Source organism: Xenopus laevis, chromosome 8L, assembly GCF_017654675.1.
Source record: "Xenopus laevis strain J_2021 chromosome 8L, Xenopus_laevis_v10.1, whole genome shotgun sequence".
Lineage (NCBI taxonomy): Eukaryota > Metazoa > Chordata > Amphibia > Anura > Pipidae > Xenopus > Xenopus laevis.
In genome coordinates this window covers 115,324,685-115,348,632 of record NC_054385.1, presented here as the reverse complement: position 1 = coordinate 115,348,632, position 23,948 = coordinate 115,324,685, and the positions used below count along the sequence as shown (strand labels likewise).

The 23,948-nt window shown below is 39.8% G+C and overlaps 1 protein-coding gene across 1 annotated transcript in view; it reads right to left on the bottom strand.

The window, feature by feature from the left end:
* The window catches only part of LOC108699031, a 204,830-nt gene that overhangs the window by 24,754 nt on the left and 156,128 nt on the right, over positions 1-23,948 (bottom strand). The window contains exons 40-45 of the mRNA XM_041573941.1: positions 21,322-21,510; positions 7,783-8,097; positions 6,974-7,288; positions 4,601-4,924; positions 3,890-4,201; positions 2,165-2,473 (exon numbers count right to left, since the gene is read on the bottom strand). Coding sequence (XP_041429875.1) covers positions 2,165-2,473; positions 3,890-4,201; positions 4,601-4,924; positions 6,974-7,288; positions 7,783-8,097; positions 21,322-21,510 — 1,764 coding nt within the window. The remainder of the gene's footprint in view (positions 1-2,164; positions 2,474-3,889; positions 4,202-4,600; positions 4,925-6,973; positions 7,289-7,782; positions 8,098-21,321; positions 21,511-23,948) is intronic.

Genomic DNA, 23,948 nt, shown 5'->3' with positions numbered 1-23,948 from the left:
ACATCTTAATGAGCGATACACTTTTGCTCCCTATCCATCACCGATGCTGCCTTTGAGAAATAATGTTGAATTCTTGCCTGGGACGCTTGATGCTGGTTACAGGACGGCGTTTGGCTGTTCGAATCTAATCGTCCGGAGCTTCCTTCCTTCTGCTCGAGATCTTGTCCCTGTAGTGAGAAGTAATCGGGCCTTGTGGCAACAGGGGGATGTTTGGAGGTTGCAACAGGTGGAACACTTTCTGAAATCCTTGAAGATTGATGTTTCCGCTGTTTGTCGAAAGCTAACTGCTTTTGAGAGGTTGTGCAATTTGGATATGGATCTTAGACATTCTCTATCACTGTTATATAGGATGATTCGAGATAGTAAATATGCTCAATTACCAACATACACATCGTCATGGGAAAAGGACTTGGGCATGCAGTTTACTCCTGCGGAGTGGGGCAAAATCTTTACTATCGTCTCTAAATGCTCGATCAGCAATAGATTCCAGGAATATTCATTTAAACTATTGGCAAGATGGTATAGGACACCAGTAGTGCTGTATAAAGCTAACCTGATACCGTCTGCTGAATGTTGGAGATGTAGTGCAGGTACCGGTACTCTGGAGCATTTGTGGTATTCCTGTCCAAAACTTGGGAACTTTTGGGCACAAATAGCAGATACATGTTCATTGATTATTAAATGTCCAGTAATTTTAGATGCCTCTTCTGTACTCCTATATTATAGATATGAACCACAAGATACAACAAAAAAAATCCTCCTTCTCCAGCTCTTGATGGCAGCCAAAGCCCTTATTCCAATGCATTGGAGTAAGGAAGCTCCGCCGACGCTTTCTAACTGGTATACGCTTGTTAATGAGATATGCTTGATGGAGGAGTTAACTGCCTTTTCGCATGATAGTTATCTTAAATATGCCTCAATTTGGCTGCCGTGGAAACAATTTCTTGCTGCCTCAGACAATACCTCTTAATATTGCCTGCTAGGGATACGATAAGACCTGACAATATTTCCCCTATGTGGGATTTTAGTTTATGGGAGACCTAGTCACACACACAGACCGACACAGAATAGGATTGGAGTACTAATTCATGCCAGGAATGCACTGTTGTTATAATTTCAATATGTTATTATTTGCAGTAGTTTTACTTACTATAACATGTATATACCCTCCTTTGACTATATGCTTGAATATATCTCTACCTATCTGGAGGATTGTAATTTTTGCGATGATATGTATAATGTGAATGTTCACAGCTTTATTGTTTTCGTGTATTATCTACATGTCAAATAAACGTTTGATAAATAAAAAAAATAAAAAAAGAAAAAAGAAAAGCAAGGGACCTAGTACAGAGCCCTGCGGTACTCCACTAACAACACTGGTCCAATTAGAAAATGTTCCATTTACCACCACTCTTTGTAGTCTATCTTTTAGCCAGTTCTCTATCCAAGTACAAATACTATGTTCCAGGCCAACATTCCTTAATTTAACCAGTAACCTTTTGTGTGGCACTGTTTCAAATGCTTTAGCAAAGTCTAAGTAAATCACATCCACTGCCATCCCAGAATCGAGGTCTCTACTTACCTTCTCATAAAAAGAAATTAAGTTAGTCTGGCAAGATCTATTACGCATAAAACCATGCTGGCACAAACTCATAGTATTATGATTTGCTATGAAGTCCAGTATCTTATCCTTTATTAACCCTTCGAAAAGCTTTCCTATCACTGACGTCAGACTAACTGGCCTATAGTTTTGAGGCTGAGAACGGGATCCTTTTTTGAATAGAGGTTAAAGGGGACCTGACACCCAAACATTAGCACTTATTATAAAGGTATTAAAAAATCATAGCTGTCAATCATGTATTGCTTAATTTACTTAAGACAGGCCAGAATTCACAAACTGTGGGAGTGCCCTTCCTTGACAAAGGGGGTAAATCTTGAAGCATGGTGTACAGTTGTTTGGGTGAAAACTGGGGAGAATAAACATTTATTCTTTCTATAAACACCTAAATGCTCTGTTATAAGGGCAATTAGTATAAGACTTCAGAGGGAATATGCAAAATGCAACTGCAAAAACATGGCTGATTGTTTCATGCTGAAAATGACCCCTGGTGTGTACAAAATAAGTTGAATAAGAATAGAAGAGTGTGTTAAGGTAATATCTTACACTTGATGTTTGCCACCTCTGCTTTATTGCATGTGTTTCTGGTCCAAGGATTTGAAGGACACTGCCACAGAGTTGCATCATATTTCCGGCACTCGATGTTGTCCAATAGGAAGGGACCTTCTGCTTCACCATATTCAAAGAGAGAAGCAAATGTTTCACTCACTCCACAGTTTAGCTGGTTGCAGATAACAGAAATAGTAATTTCCTTCATTCCATTGTTACAGACAGATGACCAGCTTCCATTGTAATAGACTTCAACCCGTCCTTCACATTCATGGGTTCCTCCAACCAAACGGAGATCAGTGAATTCTAAACATAAATAAAATAAATATTAGTGAGTGATACTGTACATAAATAAATCAGTTGGTTGGCTATTGTCAGTTTTTCATAAAAATGTTATGTTGGAGATGGAGACTTCATCACTTACTTATTGCTGACCTCTCCATTCTGTAGCTCTTTTTGAGTTTTTAACAACTTTAATTTTGAAACCCAAACATTTTATGTTTGATCTGTATTTATCAATACACTGGTGATCAAATCAAGAGATCTGGGAGGTTTCATCATTTTACCGTAGGGTAGTGCTCAAAACAATATGCAATCTGTATTGTATTTAAGTTCTCCATGTCTTGTTGCTCAGGTCTGTTAATACTGTGTAAATCTAAGGTACAACAAATTATTCACCTTGGCACAGGTTGATTCTAGTGACTCTCTAGACTCCAATCACTCCATGTTTAAAGGTTGAGGCAAATTTTTATTTTGGGGTTGACTTGCCCTTTAATAAGAAAAGCTAATAAAACATAACATGAGTTTCTGTGTGTACAAAACCATTCAGCACTTAGAACACACTGTGGATAAAGTCCAATAAGCCTCTGATAAGGTTTTCAGTGGTCACTTTGTGAGCAGTGATACTTTCCAATCTATCACTTACACTCAGACTGGAGAGGGCTGTATAATTAGCCCAAATGGCCCAGAAACATACTGAATGAAACACGAGACAGATGTAAATTTTGGAGAGGTTCCTGGTGAATTATTTTGCTCTATAACTGGAAACAGCTGACTGCCCCCTTCAAATGGCTTATAGTCTGGTTTTGGCCTCCACAGACTTCTTTCTATGACATAATTTTAATATAGGCAGACCCTTGAATATGCAACATTAAAAATAATTGGCCCACCAGTTGGACTGTACTTCCCTATACTGTTTCACATAGGTTTCTAATATTGCTTAGTGATTTGGATCATTCTCTTGGATGAATCATTTCCTTCTATATCATTACAGTTATGCCACCAATTATTTCCATCTAAAACTCTATGGGAGATGGTATTCCTGTAATTCTTAGGTGTCTAGATATTAGCAGTGCTGTAACTATCCACGGGCATTCCCAGATTCAGGATGCACATCCGGCTCCTCTGCTGGCACTCCAAATGGAATCATGTACACCGAAAAATGTCCCTCTGCCCTGTCAACCGTGTTATGAATTATTGCGGCTCTGCATGTGATCACCCCCCCTTCACCACCAGTAGTTCCGCCACTAGATATTAGGTTTGCAGATAAAGAATCCAATACCTGCAATATAGTTAGTTGATAAAATATACTATAATGTGTGCTGTATATTCCTGTACTGTATATGTTTGCTAACTTTTGTTAGTCATATTCAGGCATATAGGACACACACTGATACTGAATATTTGAATGGGTATCTTTTATTTTCCTAGAAATTATTTTACCTGAACATATAACACCTGCATCCTCCTTATGTCCACAGTTGTGCTGACCCCAAGGGCTGGAAGGACAATCCAACAGAGAAGTTTCATTTCCTAAACACTTCAGGTCATCCATCCAAATTTTTCCAGTTCCTCTTTCATGAAATGTGTTGGTTGTACTGATGGCATGTCCACACCTCAACTGTCTGCAAACCACATTAGCATCTTCTGCATCCCATAAATCATCACAAACTGTTCCCCATTCTCCATGATGATAGACCTCCACTCTGCCAGCACATCGACCTCGACCATCAACCAGCCGTACCCTCCTGCTATCTATATTAAGCAGCAAAATGTAAAAATATCAAGGTTTGGTCCTAAATATATTAGCAATCATTACCCTCACCCATAATTATTTTTCTTTTTTATATAGCACCAACAATTGCAAATCCCATAGTGCTCTAATGAGATTATACATCATTCCCTATATATATTTGCATCTCCAGACTCCAATGAGGAAAATGCATGTATTAGTTGCTCTGGGCTACTGGTTCAATACAAGTGTTTTTGCATAAACCCTGCAGTTTCCAGAAAATATAAACTACAAAGATGTGTAATATTGTGCCATTATTGTTGTTATTCATTATATGCTGAACATAAAGCTACTAAATATGCTACTTAAACTTTTAAATACTGCCATTGTGGGCTGCAGATAATGTCATGAGGTCACTGTACCTGAGCAGACAACTTGAACTTCTTTCTTGTGGTCACAGTCTTGTCCTGCAGAAGATTCCAGTGTCCCAGCACAATCATTTAACTGACTCTCATTTCCATTGCACTTGATTCCCTCCCATATAACATGGCTGCTGTCAGGTAGTTGTGCCTCAGAGGTGAAAGCACTTACAGCTTCTCCACAGTGTAACTCTCTACATACAACCTGAGCCTCCTTAATGCCCCACTCACTGCCATAAACTCTGTGCCAGGTGTCATTGTGTAGAACTTCCAGTCTCCCTTCACAGTGGTTCTCTCCTCCCATCAGCCTCAGTGTTTCATTTCTCCCTGTTAGTGAAAAGGAGAGACAAACAGGGGTGACTATATGGTCAATCAGGTCAAACAAAATCACTTGGAAAGTCTAGGCATCTGTATGTGATATGTATTAAGGAATGTGTCATGATAACATTTGTCTTAACTAAAGTAATATCTACATTAAACATAAACACACATATGCTGCCATGAGGTTCCAAGCTCAGTTAATAATAATAATAATTTAGTTTTTTACATTTTACATTTTTGCATTGCCTTCAATTAAAGGGGTGGTTCACCTTTAAGGTAACTTTTGTTAGTTACAGAACGGCCAATTCTAAGCAACTTTTCAATTGGTTTTCATTATTTATTTTTTTAAGTTATTTGCCTTTTTCTTCTAACTCTTTCCAGCTTTCAAATGGTCGTCGCTGATCCCTTCTAAAAAATAAATGCTCTGTATGGCTACAAATGTATTGTTATTGCTACTTTTTATTACTTATCTTTCTATTCAGGCCTCTCCTATTTATATTCCAGTTTCTTATTCAAATCAATGCATGGTTGCTAGGGTAATTTGGACCCTAGCAACCAGATTGCTTAACTTGCAAATTGAAGAGCTGCTAAATAACTCAAAAACCTTCAATAATAAAAATGAAAAACAATTGCAAATTGTCTCAGAATATCTGTCTACATCATACTAAAAGTTATCTCAAAGATTAACAACCCCTTTAAAGGGGATCTAAACCTCTTTAATTCACTTATTTTTGTCTTTTTCGATTTAAATTTTTTATCTAAATAGATAGAGAATGCGTGGTAATATAGTAATTTTATAATATGCGTACTTCTCCAATCAAACTTGTACAATAGTTGCAATTGGGCAATTTCTGCATGGGGTAGACCGATTGAAAGGGCCTGTGTTTTGTCCTGATTAATCTTATAGTGTGAGATGTGTTGGAAGGCCTTAAGCTAGCTCATGAGTTGGGGCAGTGATACTTTCGGATTAGTGATGGTCAGCAGCTGCTTTTATTCCCTCTATTCCTGGGTGTACGTGGATTTTCTCTACAAGAGGTTCTACTATTAAGGCAAATATAAGGGGCGACAAGGGGCATCCCTGCCTTGTTCATTGGTTATGTCAAAGGCATTCGACAGGGCACCCGGGATTCTCACTTTAGCAGACGGCTTAGTGTACAGAAGCAGTATTGCCTTTAGAAAATTGCCCTGCAGTCTGATTTTTTCTAGGACCTTTTCCATGTAAGTCCAGTTCACTCTGTCAAATGCCTTCTCCGCATCTAGCGATAAGGCCAAGAAAGGAGATGACTCTTTTTCAGAAATATGGATTAAATTTAGTAATTTCCTAGTATTGTCTGGGGCTTGCCTACCGAGTATAAATCCAAGTTGGTCATTTTTTATTAAATTTGGGAGCACCGGGCTAATCTTAATGCAAGAATTTTGGCATATATTTTAATGTCAGTATTTAAGAGTACAATTGATCTTTAGTTGGTGCAGTTGTCTGGGAATTTTCCCGACTTTGGGATGGTGACTATATGTGCTGCAAGGGATTCCGGGCTTATGGTGTCAGACTCCACCCAGTAGTTGAAAAGTTTAGTAAGCTTGGGCACTAATATATGAGCGAACACTTTATAATAGTCATTGGGATACCCATCAGGACCAGGAGACTTGCCACTCAATAGTTTTTTTGAAGACCAGCAACCTTAAGAATTGTATTTATTAACAATGGAGACAAATATCACTGTGATATTGCCCATGGCAAAATCACAGATCTGATTGGTTTCTATGGGCAACACCACCAAAATAATAAACTCCCCTAACTGCCTGTGCGCTTCCAGCATTCAGTTAACCTTATAGCTGCTGACTTCCATTTGAGCCAAAAAAATCCAAATGTCTTGGAAACTGCTAAAATATAAAAATTAATGTAATGTGTAAAAGTCACAACTTTATGGTTAATTGGTAAAATTGTCATCGTGTGGCATTTTCACTAATAATTATGTGTGTGCACTTTTTTAACCATATTGTAAACTCTTCATGCGTTCTGAAATATTAAAGGGTATACTTAAGAGAACAACTTACCAGTACATATAACAGCTGCTGTATCAGTATGTGGGCAATGACTGTTCCCCAGGGCAGTGTAAGGACACTCAGCTAGGTGGGACTCAGTTCCCTTGCAGTGAAATTTATCAGTCCATATAAGATTATTTGTCCCAAATATGTTCCCATGTGGAATTGAGACGGCAGTGCCGCAGTTGAGTTGCCGACACAAGACATTAGCAGCGTGTAAATCCCAGTGTGAGTTGCACAGAGACCTCCATTGTCCTACACGCTTCAGCTCCACTCTCCCTGAGCAACTCTCACTGCCATTCACTATCCTGTGGTCTTTGTATGTACCTGCAAAATACAATTCTTCAGCATTTATATGTCTGCAATATAACGCACATATTAAGATTAATATTTATAACTCCCTAACATGACTGCCCTCCTGAAAAAATAATTTCCCATCCAGTGGCAAAATGCCAACACATCTTTCCAGAGAAAAATATACTGTATATATATATATATATATATATATATATATATATATATATATATATATATATATATATATATATATATAAAATATACTATAACTACACAATATATACTAAAAATATATACTAAAAAGTTCTAAAAATACAAGTGTCCATAATGTTACTACTCTGATTCAGACATCAAAACTGCAGCTTTCCACAACTCACATGCTTTTAACAACTCAAACATGTTTTATTCCCACCCCCAACTTTCTTCATGTTTTTAACTAAAAGCAACTAAAATGGTCATTCAGTGATAGACGTCTTACTGGTCTGTTATAAATCATATACCAGCCATTATTAAAATATACTCACCTATGCAATGTATGGCTGGAGGATTTGGGTTACTGCAGTTTTTCTCAAATCTGTCAGTCCAGGGACAGTTTCTTATATTGGTCTCATTTCCAACACACTTGATTTCCCCAGTCCAGATTTCCTCTCTCCACTTGAGGGAATTTGTCATCACTGGTGGTGTTACTGCAATCCCACAATCCAGCTGCCTGCAGATAACATTGGCCACTCTCAGCTCATCATCCAACTCACACACTGAGGCCAAATTGATTCCATGTTCCATCTCTAGATGCCCTGAGCAAGTGCTGTGTCCTTCTACCCATTTGAATGCTGTATGATCTGTTGTATCAATAAAAGGTTATGACAATACAACTTATAGAATAGATGTAATGATTTACGACACTGTGTTCATATAGATATTCATAGGTTGAGGGTGATTTTTTTGTTTGGGTAGGCTAAGTCTAATGTTACATCAACAGTTTCTTCACCTGTGATTTTCCACTGGCAGAGAAACAACTGGATCAAACCCATATTCCCAAGTATTGGCAAAAGTTGTAATTCACCTGTCTGAGCACACAGGGAGGATTTCTGTCTAAAAATGCACTACAATCTGTTCCATAGTTACACACAGTAGTTAAATCGGGTTGAAAAAAGACAAAGTCCATCAAGTTCAACCTCTCCAAATGAAAACCCAGCATCCTTACACACACCCCTCCCTACTTTCACACAAATTCTATATACCCATATCTATACTAACTATAGAGTTTAGTATCACAATAGCCTTTGATATTCTGTCTGTCCAAAAAATCATCCAAGCCATTCTTATAGTCATTAACTGAATCAGCCATCACAACATCACCCGGCAGTGGATTCCACAACCTCACTGTCCTGACTGTGAAGAACCCCCTATGTTGAAAGTTATTTTCTTCTAGTCTGAAGGGGTGGCCTCTGGTACGGTGATCCTCTTTATGGTTAAAAAGGTCCCCTCACCGGGTTTACGAGTGTCTAACTTTAAACACTGGTCTCAGAGACACGTTGTGGGCTTTCCAGCTTATGCGTGGCAGGGAATTTAAAACATTGGAGGAGATCCTGCAACCTGATAATATAACCTCATTGGATCGTTTGAGGTACTATCAGGTTAAACACTTCTTGATGACAGAGGGCGCATTGAGTTCTGCAAGTGGAGACGATACTGCTTTTGAGCAATTGTTCACGAAATTGGTGAGATACCCACACGAAATTTCTTTGTTGCGCAAGGTCCTTTCTGAAACTCAGGCCTCTCCTTCGGCCATTTTCAAAGGGAACTGGGAAAAGGAACTCCAAGTTACGTTTACTGAGGAGAAATGGTCCTCTATTGTCGACAGGTCATTTCGTACGGTGACTAGCTACAAACTGCAGGAGCACAACTATAAAATACTCTCTCACTGGTATAGGGTGCCTACAAAGTTAGCAAAAATTTACCCGAATCTCCCTGACACATGCTGGAGGTGCGGAAAAGGGAGGGGGACATTGTCCCATATTCTGTGGGCCTGCCTGGGACTACAACCTTACTGGTTGAAAGTTAAACATCTGATATCTCAGTTTACGGATTTGACAATTGTTGACTCAGCAGCCTTTTTCCTCCTCCAACACAACATCTTGTCTACAGCACAATATAAAAGCTCAATTGTTTCCACTCTGATCACTGTTGCTAAAGCACTAATCCCCAAGTATTGGAGAACGGACCAGATTCCCTCTATCAAGGAATGGATCTTACAGGTTCAAGAAATGTATCACTTTGAAAGGTTAAAACTCCCTAGGGATAATCAATCCCAAGAAGATGCTTTTAATCGGAAATGGACCCATTGGCTCCTCTTCATGGAATCAAAGGAATGTGCAGCACTTATCAATTAGGTGGGTTTCCTTATTTACGGAATTGATGCATATGTATTGATGCCGTCATTACTAAAAGGGGCTTCTCTGTGGACCCGGCGGGCCTCCCCTCCATGCCACTTCATAATGTCTAGATACGTTCTTCCCTCTCTCGTTTACTTACCTGTAACTCTCTTACAGCAAATGCATGTTGTATTACACAATGTTTAACAAATGGCATAATCCTTTTACTTTATTTTATTATTTTCTTATGTTCGTATATTTTCATGTTCGTGGTTTTGTTCTCATGCTCATGTCACGAAACTGTATCTTTCTAAGTATGCTATTTACTGCACTAATGATTCCTGATACAAAAGACTGAATTTGTATCATTGCATTTTGGATGTGACTGGTGGATGTGCGTTTGGAAAATAAAGAATTTATAAAAAGGTCCCCTGCTATTTGTCTATAATGTCCTCTAATGTACTTGTAAAGTGTAATCATGTCCCCTCGCAAGCACCTTTTTCCCAGAGAAAACAACCCCAACCTTGACAGTCTCCCCTCATAATTTGTCTTTCACACCTCTAACCAATTTAGTTGCACTTAGTCTCTGCACTCTCTCCAGCTCATTTATATCCCTCTTAAGGACTGGAGTCCAAAACTGCACTGCATACTCCAGATGAGGCCTCACCAGGGACCTATAAAGAGGCAGAATTATGTTTTCATCCCTTGAGTTAATGCCCTTTTTTATGCAAGACAGAACTTTATTTGCTTTAGTAGCCACAGAATGACACTGCCCAAACTTGTTATCTACAAAAACCCCTAGATCCTTCTCATTTAAGGAAACTCCCAACACACTGCCATTTAGTGTATAACTTGCATTTATATTATTTTTGCCAAAGTGCATAACCTGCATTTATCAACATTGAACCTCATTTTCCAGTTTGCTGCCCAGTTTTCCAGTTTAGACAAATCACTCTGCAAAGTGGCAGCATCCTGCATGGAACCTATAGTTCTGCACAATTTAGTATCATCTGCAAAAATAGAAACAGTACTTTCAATGGCCACCTCCAGGTCATTAATAAACAAGTTGAAAAGCAAGGGACCTAGTACAGAGCCCTGCAGTACTCCACTAACAACACTGGTCCAATTAGAAAATGTTCCATTTACCACCACTCTTTGTTTTCATCAACCAGCTGACCCCCCTCTGACTGTAAAGGCCCCACCCCTTCCTGCTTCATTTTTTTACTATTAACATATTTAAAAAATAATTTTGGATTTATTTTACTGCTTGCTGCAATATCCTTTTCTATAGCAATTTTAGCTTGTCTTATAGCTTCTTTGCATGATTTATTGGCCTCCTTGTACCTTATAAATGATTCGGCTGTACCAGCTAACTTGAAAGCCTTAAAAGCACGTCTTTTCTTACCCACCTCAACACCAACGCTTCTATTGAACCAAAAAGCTTTTGCTTTGCAACGACGTTCCTTGCTTACAAGTGGAATATACTAACATGTATATTTATTAAGCAGCATTTTAAAGACTTCCCATCTGTGTTCCGCGTTTAACCCTGTGAAAAGCATTTCCCACTTAATATGTTGCAGAGATGCCCTTATACTGTCAAAGTTTGCACGTCTGAAATTTAGTGTTTTAGTTACTCCCTTATAGAATTGCTTCTGCAACAGAATCTCAAAGGAGACCATGTTATGATCACTATTCCCTAAATGCTCACCCACACAAATGTTAGAGATGAGTTCAGTATTGTTAGTTATTACAAGATCCAAAAGAGAGTTATTCCTAGTAGGTTCTTGAACGAGCTGGAATAAAAAGTTGTCATTCAGCATATTTATAAGCCTAATAGCTTTTTCTGTCTTGGCAACCCCATTACCCCAGTCAATGTCTGGATAATTGAAGTCACCCATAGCAACAACTTGACCCAGCTGTGAAGCCGCTTGTATCTGGAGCTGGATTTCATATGATGATTCTCTTTGTAACCTTTTTGCCCAGTCAAAATCTCTACCCAGAGGGGTTCCACTCCCTCACCAGTGTGAGCTATTGTTATTTCTTTAGCGCATGGCTTTAATTCAGGCTTTACATACAAACACACTCCTCCACCCTTTTTTATCCCTCTGTCCCTCCTAAATAGGGTGTAACCATTTAAATTCACAGTCCAGTTACATGTTTTATCCCACCAGGTCTCAGTGATACCAATTATATCATAATTTTTAGAGCATGCAATTAATTCTATGTCTCACATTTTACCTGACAAACTCCGTGCATTTGCCAGCATACAGCGGAGGTTACTAGTTTTACTTTTGAAATGTGCATTACTTAGTGAAGAATTATATGTTAAGTTAGTATTAGTCTGTTTTTCTTGTAACAGAGGGACCTCCTTAGCTGGTAAATTGTATGTCCCCCTCACTCCTCCCCCATGACCCCTTACTAACCCCACTGCCCTGTCTACACTAGCTTCCCCATAATCCTTTTTCTCACCCGCCCCCCCCTTGCCTAGTTTAAACACTCCTCCAACCTCTTAGCCATTCTTTCCCCTAGCACTGCAGACCCCCTTCCATTGAGGTGCAAACCGTCATGACTGTATAGGTTGTACCCCAACGAAAATCAGCCCAGTGCTCTAGGAACCCAAACCCTTCATTCCTACACCAAGATTTGAGCCACACATTTAGCTCCCTAAACTCCCGCTGTTTTCCTAAACTTGCACGTGGCACAGGCAAAATTTCAGAAAAGATGACATTGGAAGACCTTTCCCTGATCTTAGAGCCTAGATCCCTGAAATTACTCTTTTTTTCATCTATCATTAGTACCGATATGCACTAAGACAGTTGGGTCGTGCCCAGCCCCACTCAATAATTTATCTATCTGATCCACCACATGCCGAACCCTGGCACCAGGTAGACAGCAAACTGTTCGGTTGTAGTGATCCAGACGACAAATTACCCTATCCACTTTCCTAATAATTGAATCCCCTACAACCACAATCTGCTTAGACCTGACTCTACTCTCCCCCCCCACCACTACTAGAGAAACTGGTCTCCCGGCTGTTAGAGAGATCAGCCCCATCTAGAATTGCCAATCCGGAGTTCATATTCCCATCATCTTCACACAATCTGGCAAATTTGTTGCGATGTATAAGCTCTGGATCAGCCTCCATTTTCCTTTTGCCCACCTTAGATTTTCTAACTGTCACCCAGCTAGCTGCCTCATAATCCTGCTGCTGTTCTGTCCCCCCCCAAACTATCTTTCTAGATTGTCAATTAATCGCAGTGTTGTAATTTGTTGCTCTAGTGCTCTAACTCAAGCCTCCAAAGTGGCAATTTGCTCACAACCACCAGAGAGGTAAGCATTTTGGATCTCTAGTTCAAAATCTGCATACATATGACAGATTGTGCACTGAGTCAGACCTTCAATCTTGCTAGCACTCATTATCCCTGTTACAGATCAAAACAGGAATAAAAAAAAATAAAAAAATAAAAATTAGGTTTAGAACAAAACTTTTGACCTAGTTTGAACCTCCTTTAGTTTGAAACTCCGGTGTTTGTAACTCCACTTACAGATCCCCCCCTAACTCCGGTAACTCCACTTACAGATCCCCCCCTAACTCCACTTACACAGATCCCCCTCTTAAAGAACAAACACTTAAGAGAAGCCAACACTAGAGCAAGCTCCACTGGAGTCCAAGGGGTTCTTTTTATACAGTCTATTCAGGTGCAACTAATCAAACCCCACCCCCTCAAACAGAGGGAAAACTAACTGCAGAGTAAAGCAGGTTGTGGCAAACTTGCTGGAAGCACACTAGCACACCAAACTTTGCTTTTTAGCACCCAAGACAGAAAAAAAATGATAAAAAACTAAACCACAGTATTTAAATATAAAACCTTACTATAAAATAGCAGTTAATAGCAAATACTTATCCTTTTCAGTTGATTTGTTTGTTTTTGTTGTTTTTTCCTGTCAACAGCTTATTTCCAGCAGCATACATGGTCTGACTTAAGAGCTACTAACTGATGGCCCACAGACTGCATGATTAAGTACAAAGTAATTTTTTCACTTGAAATGGACAAAGCCCAGACTATTTTCAAAATAATATTCATAGCACTCTCTTATTATCAAAATTATAGAAAAAGTTCAGTTTATCCACATTACTGGAAATCAGGGCTAATGATTGGCTTGTTTAACAATAATAATGTAAAAGTAGGTATCCTGGAAGCTATTATATATAAAAAGTCAAAAATTAATTAAATGCACATAGTAAAAAAATGGTTCATACTGACCCTCCAAAAAATCAATTTTACTTGTTTCATACCCGCCGGTACTTAGTCATAAGTGTATTTAACATTAAAGCATATTTATTAGTATATTAATAAACAAGTGATATGTTAATTGTCACAGCGAACGCCATCCAGCGTGTATCAAAACATTATTTATTGGTGCATGGTGTATCAACGCGTTTCGGCTCACCTAGAGCCATCGTCAGGATAATGACAGGAAGTGTGGTACATCATTATATCATCCCCTCAACTAATCAGAATCAATCCCTCATTAAGAATTCACATATGTGTGAACCATTCATGTATCCAAAAGTGCATCTTAAAGTGACAGTGCTCATCTCAAATATATACTGTGATTATAATTTCTAGGCCTCTATCCAAAATCTGTGTGTTCGGCCATCAGTTGGTCAATCAATAAATACATATAATAATACATATAAAAAATGCGTAAACATTTTTTAAAAGATTTTATTTAGTGAACTTTTCTTAAAAACACACACATTGACATCCACAATGTCTCATAGAAATGTATCAAAAACTTATCTATTAAGCAATCAACATTGCCAGCAAAATCTTAGAGAATGTAACAAAATACAACTCTTAATGTTACCATCTAAGTTAATATAACTAGACACATTGTAGAAAAGGAAAGGAAATAGGGGGAAAAAGGCCGCAAGACTAAACACTAGCAGGATTAAGAGAATCTCCATATAAACTGTGGTAATCAATATATACCCATTAATAGCATTTACTACCACCCCATCAAAGGTATGCCAATCCCACAGGGCTAAATGGGCATTACACACACGCAGGGAACATAGGGCAGACAGAGTATGGCACACACAGGTAGGATAAGAGCAGGGCATGTAACGTAGAGCAGACACAGCCAGAGTAGGGCAGGAAACAGGGAAATCTATCAGGACCATACAATGACTGATCAGGTGCAGGGCCACTCTTAAAATGAACAGTAAATAGTGTGCTATGTACAGTGACATAATGCAAGTGCTGCTCCTACAATCTGTATGTGGTGTGATAATCTGAACAATGCTGGTGCTTACAGACTGAATAAAAGGTACAATGTAGGGTTTTACAGGTGTGAACAATAAATGGTTTTACAGGTGTGAACAATGCAGGGTCTTGTATGAACAATACAGCACAGGACAGCCCTGATTTTAAATATAGACTTGAATCCAATCTATGGACAGGGCTGCCTGTGTCCATGATGCTGCCTTCTGCACCTCATACCAGATTGCTTTATCTAGGGCAAGGTGCAGACTGCAGTGTAGTTAGTAAATCCTATATGATTGCCAGTAAAAAAAAGCAAGCATTCTGACTTTAAAAATGTGATACCTAAGTTGAGACATAGCCATTGCATAGATGTACCATCTGTTGTTGCTGCTAATACTGCTATTTGATAGGACAAGAAAGATTTCTACATCACCACCCACTGTTAGAAGCTGGTAATGGGCACTGGAGATGGGGCAAGGGTTTGACATGCTAAGAATAAATCTAAACATTGCTCCAGCCTATCAGAATTTCACCTCCAAAATGTTCATTAGGGGGCAGATTTATCAAGGATCGAATTGAAAATTTGAATTTGAATTTTCTAATTTTTTTATGTTTAAAATTGTCAAATTCGAAAAGGGAGTTATTCAAATTCTAATCGAGTTTTTCAAAAAATTAGAATTCCATTTTCAAGATTTATCATACTCTGGCCATTTAAAGGGGTTGTTCACTGTTAAACTAACTCTTAGTATGATATAGAGAGTGATAGTGAGACAATTTGCAATTTGTTTTCATTTTTTATTACTTGTGGTTTTTGAGTTTTTTAGCATTTTAGCAGCTATCCAGTTTGTAATTACAGGAATCCAGTTGCTAGGGTCTGAATTACCTTAGCAACCATGCATTGATGGAGAGGCCCGAATAGAAAGATGAGTAATATAAAGTAACAATACATTTGTAGACTTACAGAGTATTTGTTTTTTAGATGGGGTCAGTGGCCCCCATTTGAAAACTGGAAAGATATTTAAGCAGAATGCAAATTATTTAAAAACAATATAAAATAAATAATGAATACCAATTTAAATGTTGCTTAGAATAAGCTATTCTATAATATACTAAAAGTTAACTTAAATGTGACCACCCCTTTAAGAACTTGAATTTGGCTATTCGTCACCTAAGACCTGCCGAATTGTTGTTTAAGTCAATGGGAGAGGCCCAGGGATCAATTTGGAGATGTTTGCAGCCTTCCTGGCATTTGAGTTGAATCAAGCTTTTAAAATTCGAATCAAATTTGATTCAAATTCAATTCGAGTTTTCGGGTTCATTTAAATCATCCAAGTTTAAAAAAATTAGATTTTTAAAAATACATTTAGATTGGTCGAATTTTTGGGAGTTTAAGGGTGTTTTTAAAAACTCACATGAATTTGAAATTGGACCTTTGATGAATGTGCCTCCCCATGTAAAGCCCTGAGACAGGAGCTGCCAGTAATAAACAGACCTTAGTTGCTGGAGGCTGCAGTTAGGTCTGTGCTGCGTCACTTATTAAAGACATAAAGAGATTTTCTAGATACATGTGGAAAGTGACAATTTCTCTTTCATTTCAAGAGAAAATGATCTGTTCACTTTCTGAGCATAAAATGTTACGGTATTAAGGGAATGTGTTTATCTTCTGTGGATCAGTTAGCTCATGCTGAATATGGATCTGACATAATGCCCAGGGTAAGACATTGTAAGACACACACACCCTTTACACTTAAAGGGGTTATTCACCTTCAACGTCCAAATCTTATGAAACCACTAAAAATGCTCTCATTGGGGGTGATTTATCAACACTGGGCAAATTTGCCCATGGGCAGTTACCTATAGCAACCAATCACTGAGTAGCTTTTTTTTTTTTTAAACTGACAAGTTTTATTGAGTACAGTTAAGCCAAGAGCAGGGTATCCGTGGCACACGGAATCCCGTCAGTAATTGTCATACACAATACAACTGATAATAACCATTATTCAAGACAGAGAGAAGAAAGGAGGAGAGAAAAGAAAAGAAGAAGGAGAGGAGAAGAAAAAAAAAAGGGGGGAAGGAAGATCAGAGATACGGGGGGGGAAAGACATATCATTTGCAGAAAAAATGAGAAACAATATAGTTGTAAGGCGGTGGGGTATCTGTACTGGCACAATTGGGGGGGGGACTAAACGTGAGAGTCAACTAAAGCCAGTCAGTGTGGTTCGTATCATGAGTGCAGGGCTTGAAAAAGCTGAGGGTCGTTTTCATGGGCCAGCCAAGGAAGCCATATTTTGTCGAAGGCCGCCATATCATTCATCAAGGTATAAGTAAGTTTCTCATTAGTGGCTATGCAAATTATCTTAGCCTTAAGAGAACCCAAAGGTAGTCCTGTTTTTTTCCAGTTGGCTGCTATGATAAGTCTAGCCGCCATCAAAATATGTTGACTCAGCTTGTGGGCCGAATTGGTATGATTGTGCGGCTTCCTGCCCAGTAAAAGTACCATAGGGTCCTTTGGAAAAGTAGTATGGAGGACTCTGGACAAGAGATGAAGAACAGCTTCCCAGAATTGCGAAACAACTGGGCAAGACCACCATATATGCAATAACGTTCCTGGGTCTGGACAGCCTCGAAAGCATTGTGGATTGCACGAGGGATAGAGCTTATGCAATCTTGCGGGGACTAGATAGGTCCTGTGGAGTAATTTAATAGAAGTCTCCCTTATAGCCACACAGGTGCTCCCTTTATGCGTTGTAAGACTACAATGGGCCCATTGTTGGGTCGACAGTGTGGTATTCAGGTCTGCCTCCCATTTCAGCATATATCCCAGTTTCTGAGAATTCTGCGGGGGTTGGTTTAAGAGTTTGTACAGCGTGCTGAGGATGCCAGGTTGGAGCGGATGCTGCTTGCAAATGGTCTCCAAGGCTGTAGACTTTAAGCAGCCGTCAGCAGCAAGTCGGATCTGTTGTTGCGCAAAATGGGCTAATTGCGTCGTCCGAAAGGCCTCCTGCATGGGAGGGTCGTGAAGGTCCCGTAGTTGTTGGGACGACAGAGGCTTCCCATATCTGGTCAGCGAGTGAATCGTGGAAAGTCCCTTCGCGGTCCACCAAGCCATCGCTCGCCTCGAAAGCCCTATAGGAAAATCTGGGTTATTTGCCAAGGGCGTTAAAGGAGAAGGGGAAGACATCAAGCCAAATCTCTTCCTCGAGGCCGTCACTGAGTAGCTTTTTAATGCCAGCTGCAAGTAGAACAATGAATGCAGCAATCTAATTGGTCACCATGGGTTACTGCCCATAGGCAAATTTGCCCAGTGTTGATAAATGACCCCCAGTGTGTTAGAAAACCCATTTGCCATCAAAAAAGTAAAAAGGTCATTGTAAAAGCCAGTTTATATACCATTTAAATCTGTCCTTCTCCTGTCTCTCTGATCAGTTTTCTGAAGGATGGGAGTGGCCTGTTTTACACCTGCACTTCCTATATGATTACATCATCACTCTCAGGCTTTGCCCTTACTTGGTTCTTATTGGACATTGATACTGCCCTCCCCTTGTAATTTATTGGTTGCTTGTGCACTTGTAAGCAGTCACATAAATTCAAAGGCCATTGGTTAATTTCTCCCTTGCATTGGCTGTTATCTTGTGTGCATTACTTGAGAGTCTCAAAAAGACCAGCATATCCCCAATCTCACACATTGTTACTATGCAAATAAGCATATACATTAATGGACATGTAAACTCTATAAACCCTTACAATGTCATTAAATTGGGCACATATTACTCACACAAAATGCATCATTGTCTCTGTATTGTATACATGTATTCCCACCCACTTATGTATGTAATCCCACTCACTAATATGCATAATCCCACTCATACATATGCATAATCTCACTCATACATGTAATCCCAATAAAACATTTAATCCCACTCAATCATACATGTTTGTAACTCTATGCAGAGGCAGCAGAAGCCACCAATGCAGAGAGAAGTGCAAATCTGATCAATAATGTTCCTAGTACATACTTGTCAGATAGAGCCCTTGTCTGCCAGCATATACAGTGTGTGTGCTTGGCAAACAAAGTGTTAAAGTACAGGGCTCCACTGAGAACTGCAGGTAGTACGGTATTCTTTGGGGGGAAGCAGGTCTATGTACTTTGCTTTGGAGTGCAGAGATTTGATCTACCATGTTTTTTGCATGCACAGTACATAATGCTCCTGCAATGCATCTACTGCTAATGCACCAGACTAGAACAGAGGACATTTTGGAGGAATAATGAGAATGGTGGTGTTTTAGGAGAAATCATTTACCTTTACTGATGAAAGATGTGGTAGAGCCTGACAATGGCAACCTACTAAAATGGCCCGAGTTTAGAAGACAGAACAACCTGAAGCCAGGAGACCACTCTAATTACATGTTTATCAAGAGTGGATTGGTTGGAGTCAAAAATAAAGAATCTTTTGCTCTTCAGAAACACTGGCTTACTTAGGTCATCTTGAGAATTCCAATTTAATCAACATAAATCTAATTTCTCAAAAACTTTGGTCTGCAGGAAATCTGAAAAATCATCCTCTCAAAAAAGTGGCTGAAAAATGGTCTGGCTACTTACATACTACAATTACTCCTTCCCAAAACTCTCATATTCTATTAGTAAATATAACAAGTATTTGGTGTCTGAAAATTGGAGAGTTCAACACTTCAAAATGGTTCACCTGGGTTATGGGAAATTGTATAAGTCTTGTGTGTGGGCTCTCAGACCATTTTGCCGAAATGTACCCAAACTAGACGTAAACTTATTTCACTACTTATGGGACTGTCCAAAAGTTTTTGTCTCTAAAACTAAAGCTTAAAATTAAACTATGCCCAAAATCTGCACTATTACATCTGGACTCTCTAAGACCAGGTCTGAAGAGTCAGTCTAATTCCCAGAAGGATTTATTGCCAAACCTAATTTTGCTGTTTACAGCTGCTACAAAAAAACCAATTGTTCTTAAATTGGCTGTCCGAGTCCACTCCTTCATTGACTGACATCCTATCTCTTCTAAACTAACTTTGTTGGCAAGAAGCAATAAGGATAAAATCAGCACATACGGAACGCATTTTAGGACATCCTGCTGCTCAATACCTGTCTTGCATGTGATGTCCTAGGCCTTCTGAATGGCTCATCAGGTGCTTTTAACGTCACTCGTCGTCCAATTCTGAAGTCACACCTCTGTCCTCTACCCTCCCTTCTCAGCCGTCAGTCATGCTAATTCCACCTTCAGCCCTCAGCTCTCAACCTTCAGTCCTCTTCTGAAGGCTGAAGGCTGAGGGCTTAAGGCTGAGGGCAGAGTTAGCATGACTGACGGCCAGGCCTGGACTCAAAATAGGCCCTGGCATTTCAGGTACACAGAGGCCCAAACAGCAGCCCAAACAGCCTACCACCAGCCCAATATACAGTGACTCTATATGGCAACTTACAGCAGCCCCTCTGGCATTTGCCAGAACCCACAGATTGCCAGTCTGGGCCTGCTGACAGTTGAGAAGGGAGGGTAGAGGACGGAGGTGTGACTGCAGAATTGGACGACGAGTGACGGTAAAAGCACCCGATGCGCCATTCAGAAGGCATAGGACATCGCAGGAAGGAAGGGTATTTCCCCGCAGGATGTCCTAAAATGCGTTCTGTACCTTTACACAGCAGCTCCCTCCTTCCTCCTCCAACCCCACACAAGCCTGTGCCCCCCGCACCCTCCTGTTCCCCCCAGTGAAAATGACACACTGTCCCCCCAACACACACAAACAGCTAAACATTCACCTCCATCAAGTCAGCCCCTTCACATAAGAAACTTCTTTGTGCATACATACTGCCACACCAAGTCCCACCAGAAGACTTCTCCTCTGCTCACACGCTGGCCCTGCCCCTCCCTACAGAGCCGTGTGTATGCAAATTAACCACACAGACTAGGGATGAGAAGGAGACTGACAGGAGAATCAACCAATCAGAGTTAAGCTTCAGAAACTGCTGCATGTGTGCACTTCCTGCTTCTGCCAGGAGTGTCTATGATGTAAAATAAGGAAGTACAACAGTCACTGTAGCATTTTTAGGGGTCAGCGACCCCCCCCAACAGGGGGCCAATGATGAAAGGACCCCATCTGCAAAGGGATCCATCTGAGGTGAATATCTCATCAACTGCACATTTTTTGTTAAACATTTATATGGCAAAGCTTGTTATTTTTACATGAACTGTTACATTTTTGAATGTTATATGAAGGTGAACAACCCCTTTAATATTTCATAATATTATTGAAAATGTTGTACCTGAGCAGATCACTCCTGCATCCCAATCATGACCACAGGGCAATTTCCCACCTGGTATGGAATCACAGTCCCATAGATAGGATTCCGTTCCTTGGCAGAATACTGCATCCCACCAAATCCTCCCGGTACCTGCACCATGATGTGCGTCGCTAGTAGCACGGACAGCACGGCCACATCTCCTCTGTCTGCAAACCACATCAGCAGCTTTATTATCCCAGTAATGTCTGCTGCACACTGTACCCCACTCTTCCTGGAGATAAACCTCTACTCTGCCTTCACATGGACTTGCACCATTCCGTAGTCTGAGTTTATTGTTTCCTTCAAAAGACAAGGGGAAATATAAAAGGTGTAAAAAAAAAAGGGCTTTTTATCAGTGACGTGGTAAAAACAGTAAAGCTCCTTCCTTTGGCATTCAATAAATCTGTCATAATATAACATATACAGATATACACAGACATTTATACCCCTGACAATACTCAAAACCAAATACAAATGTGAAATAGGCCTAATAATGAGTGATACTCAGCCTCAGAAACTGAAAACAAATATAATGACGGCAGGTCACACTGGGCCAGAGGGACATGGGGAAAAACCCAGTGGGCTCCCAACCCTCGTGGGCCCCACCAGCCCAGATTGGCAGAGCCGCTTCTTGTCTAAGCTCCTTTGTGACCTCCCCCAGCCCAATTGCAGCTGAAATGAAGAAGGGATGTACTGGGGGGAGGGGCTAGTAAAGCCGATTTCTATTGAGATCTTAAAAACAGAGCAGGCAGTAACACTTCAAACTTGTCTATGACTATACATTAGGCAGTGATATAACAGTCTCTGTTCTTGTAGTTGAATGATTTGCTATTTTCTTCTGACTCTTTCAAATTGGGGGTCACTGACCCCATCGAAAAAAGCAAATCCTCTGTAAGGCTGCAAATGTATTGTTATTGCTACGTTTTATCATTCATCTTTCTATTCAGACCCCTCCTATTCATATTCCAGTCTCTTATTCAAATCAGTACATGGTTGCTAGGGTCATTTTAATCCTAACAACCAGATTGCTGACATTGCAAACTGGAGAGATGTTGAATAAAAAGCTAAACAACTCAAAAGCCACAAATAAAATATGAAACCAATTTTAAATTGTCTCGGAATATCCCTCTCTATATCATAGCATATTTATCAAGGGTCAAATTTCGAATTGAAAAACTTTGAAATTCAAAAATACAAACTGAGAGTAAGACGAAGTTTTTTTTGGTCAAAAAGGTCAGTTTTTGGTCAAATATGTCTGAATTTGTCCAAAATCGATTGAATTCGATTTGAAGTTTTCCCAAAAAAAACTTTGATTTTTCAAACTCCACCAATTGACTCCATATGGGTTCTAGGAGGTCCCCCATAGGCTAAAACAGTAATTTGGCAGGTTTTAGATGATGAATGGTCAAAGTCGAATGTTTGAAGGGACAGTACATGATATATTTCGGTATTAGAATTTTCGATTTTTTTTTCAAATTCAAATTGAATTTGGACTATTCCCTAGTCGAAGTACACAAAAAATAGCTCAAAATTTGAATTTTATTCATTCGAAAATTCCCCTCCTCCTTTGATAAATCTGCCCCCAAATGTTTATTTAAAGATGAACAACCCCTTTTAGAGAGTGGCTGCTAATGAACAAAGTTTATTATCATCCCAGATCTTTGGGAACAATTTTTAATCATTTCACTTGTAACAGGGCCACCCGCGGCTGGTGCGTCACCTGTTAGTAGATGTTAAGTGTGAGGCCTTTATTGCCCCAAAGAAGTCACTGTCACAATAAATACGGTGAGCTCAAAACACTTCTTTTATTGCAGGGGGCACAGCATGCGGCTCAGACTGGGGCTCAGGTTGCCCACAAGGGTATTCTTCCCATACATTATCAGTTACTCACATACACCCCATTGTTCTCCCATCTGAAGCCTCCAGAGAACTGATCATGTAAGACGCATTGGCAGGAGTGTCATTAGCTGTACAGGGGCTTCCTCGCCTAAGGAACTATTACTCCCGATTGTCACATGTAATGTCCGTAGTCTCTCCACTAACCTACACCTCAACGCTTACTTTCCTACACTGGTGTACAATCACCTCAGGGCACTAGCCCAAACTATTACTCCTTGTTGGGACAACAGGCTGTGCATGCTCGCTAGCCCTCTCTACCTTCCACTTGCCCCTACTATCCTCTAGCTAGCCCTAACGGTACCAACCTCCCCCAAGGGTCTGGCCACTTCGCTCTGCTGATACTTCTTAGATGTTATATAAGCCAAAAGTAAGTGCCCCAGCAAGGGACTGTCTTATATAGGCTCTCAGGTGACTTAGCACCACCTGTTGGCTAAACCTGCATAACTATTTACATTTAAAATAAATTCTTAGGGGTTACATAGTTACATAGTTACATAGTTAAATTGGGTTGAAAAAAGAAAAGTCCATCAAGTTCAACCCCTCCAAATGAAAACCCAGCATCCATACACACACCCCTCCCTACTTTTAATTAAATTCTATATACCCATATCTATACTAACTATAGAGCTTAGTATCACAATAGCCTTTGATATCATGTCTGTCCAAGAAAACACCCAAGCCATTCTTATTGTCATTAACTGAATCAGCATCACAACATCACCCGGCAGTGCATTCCACAACCTCACTGTCCTGACTGTGAAGAACCCCCTACGTTGCTTAAAATGAAAGTTCTTTTCTTCTAGTCTAAAGGGGTGGCCTCTGGTACGGTGATCCTCTTT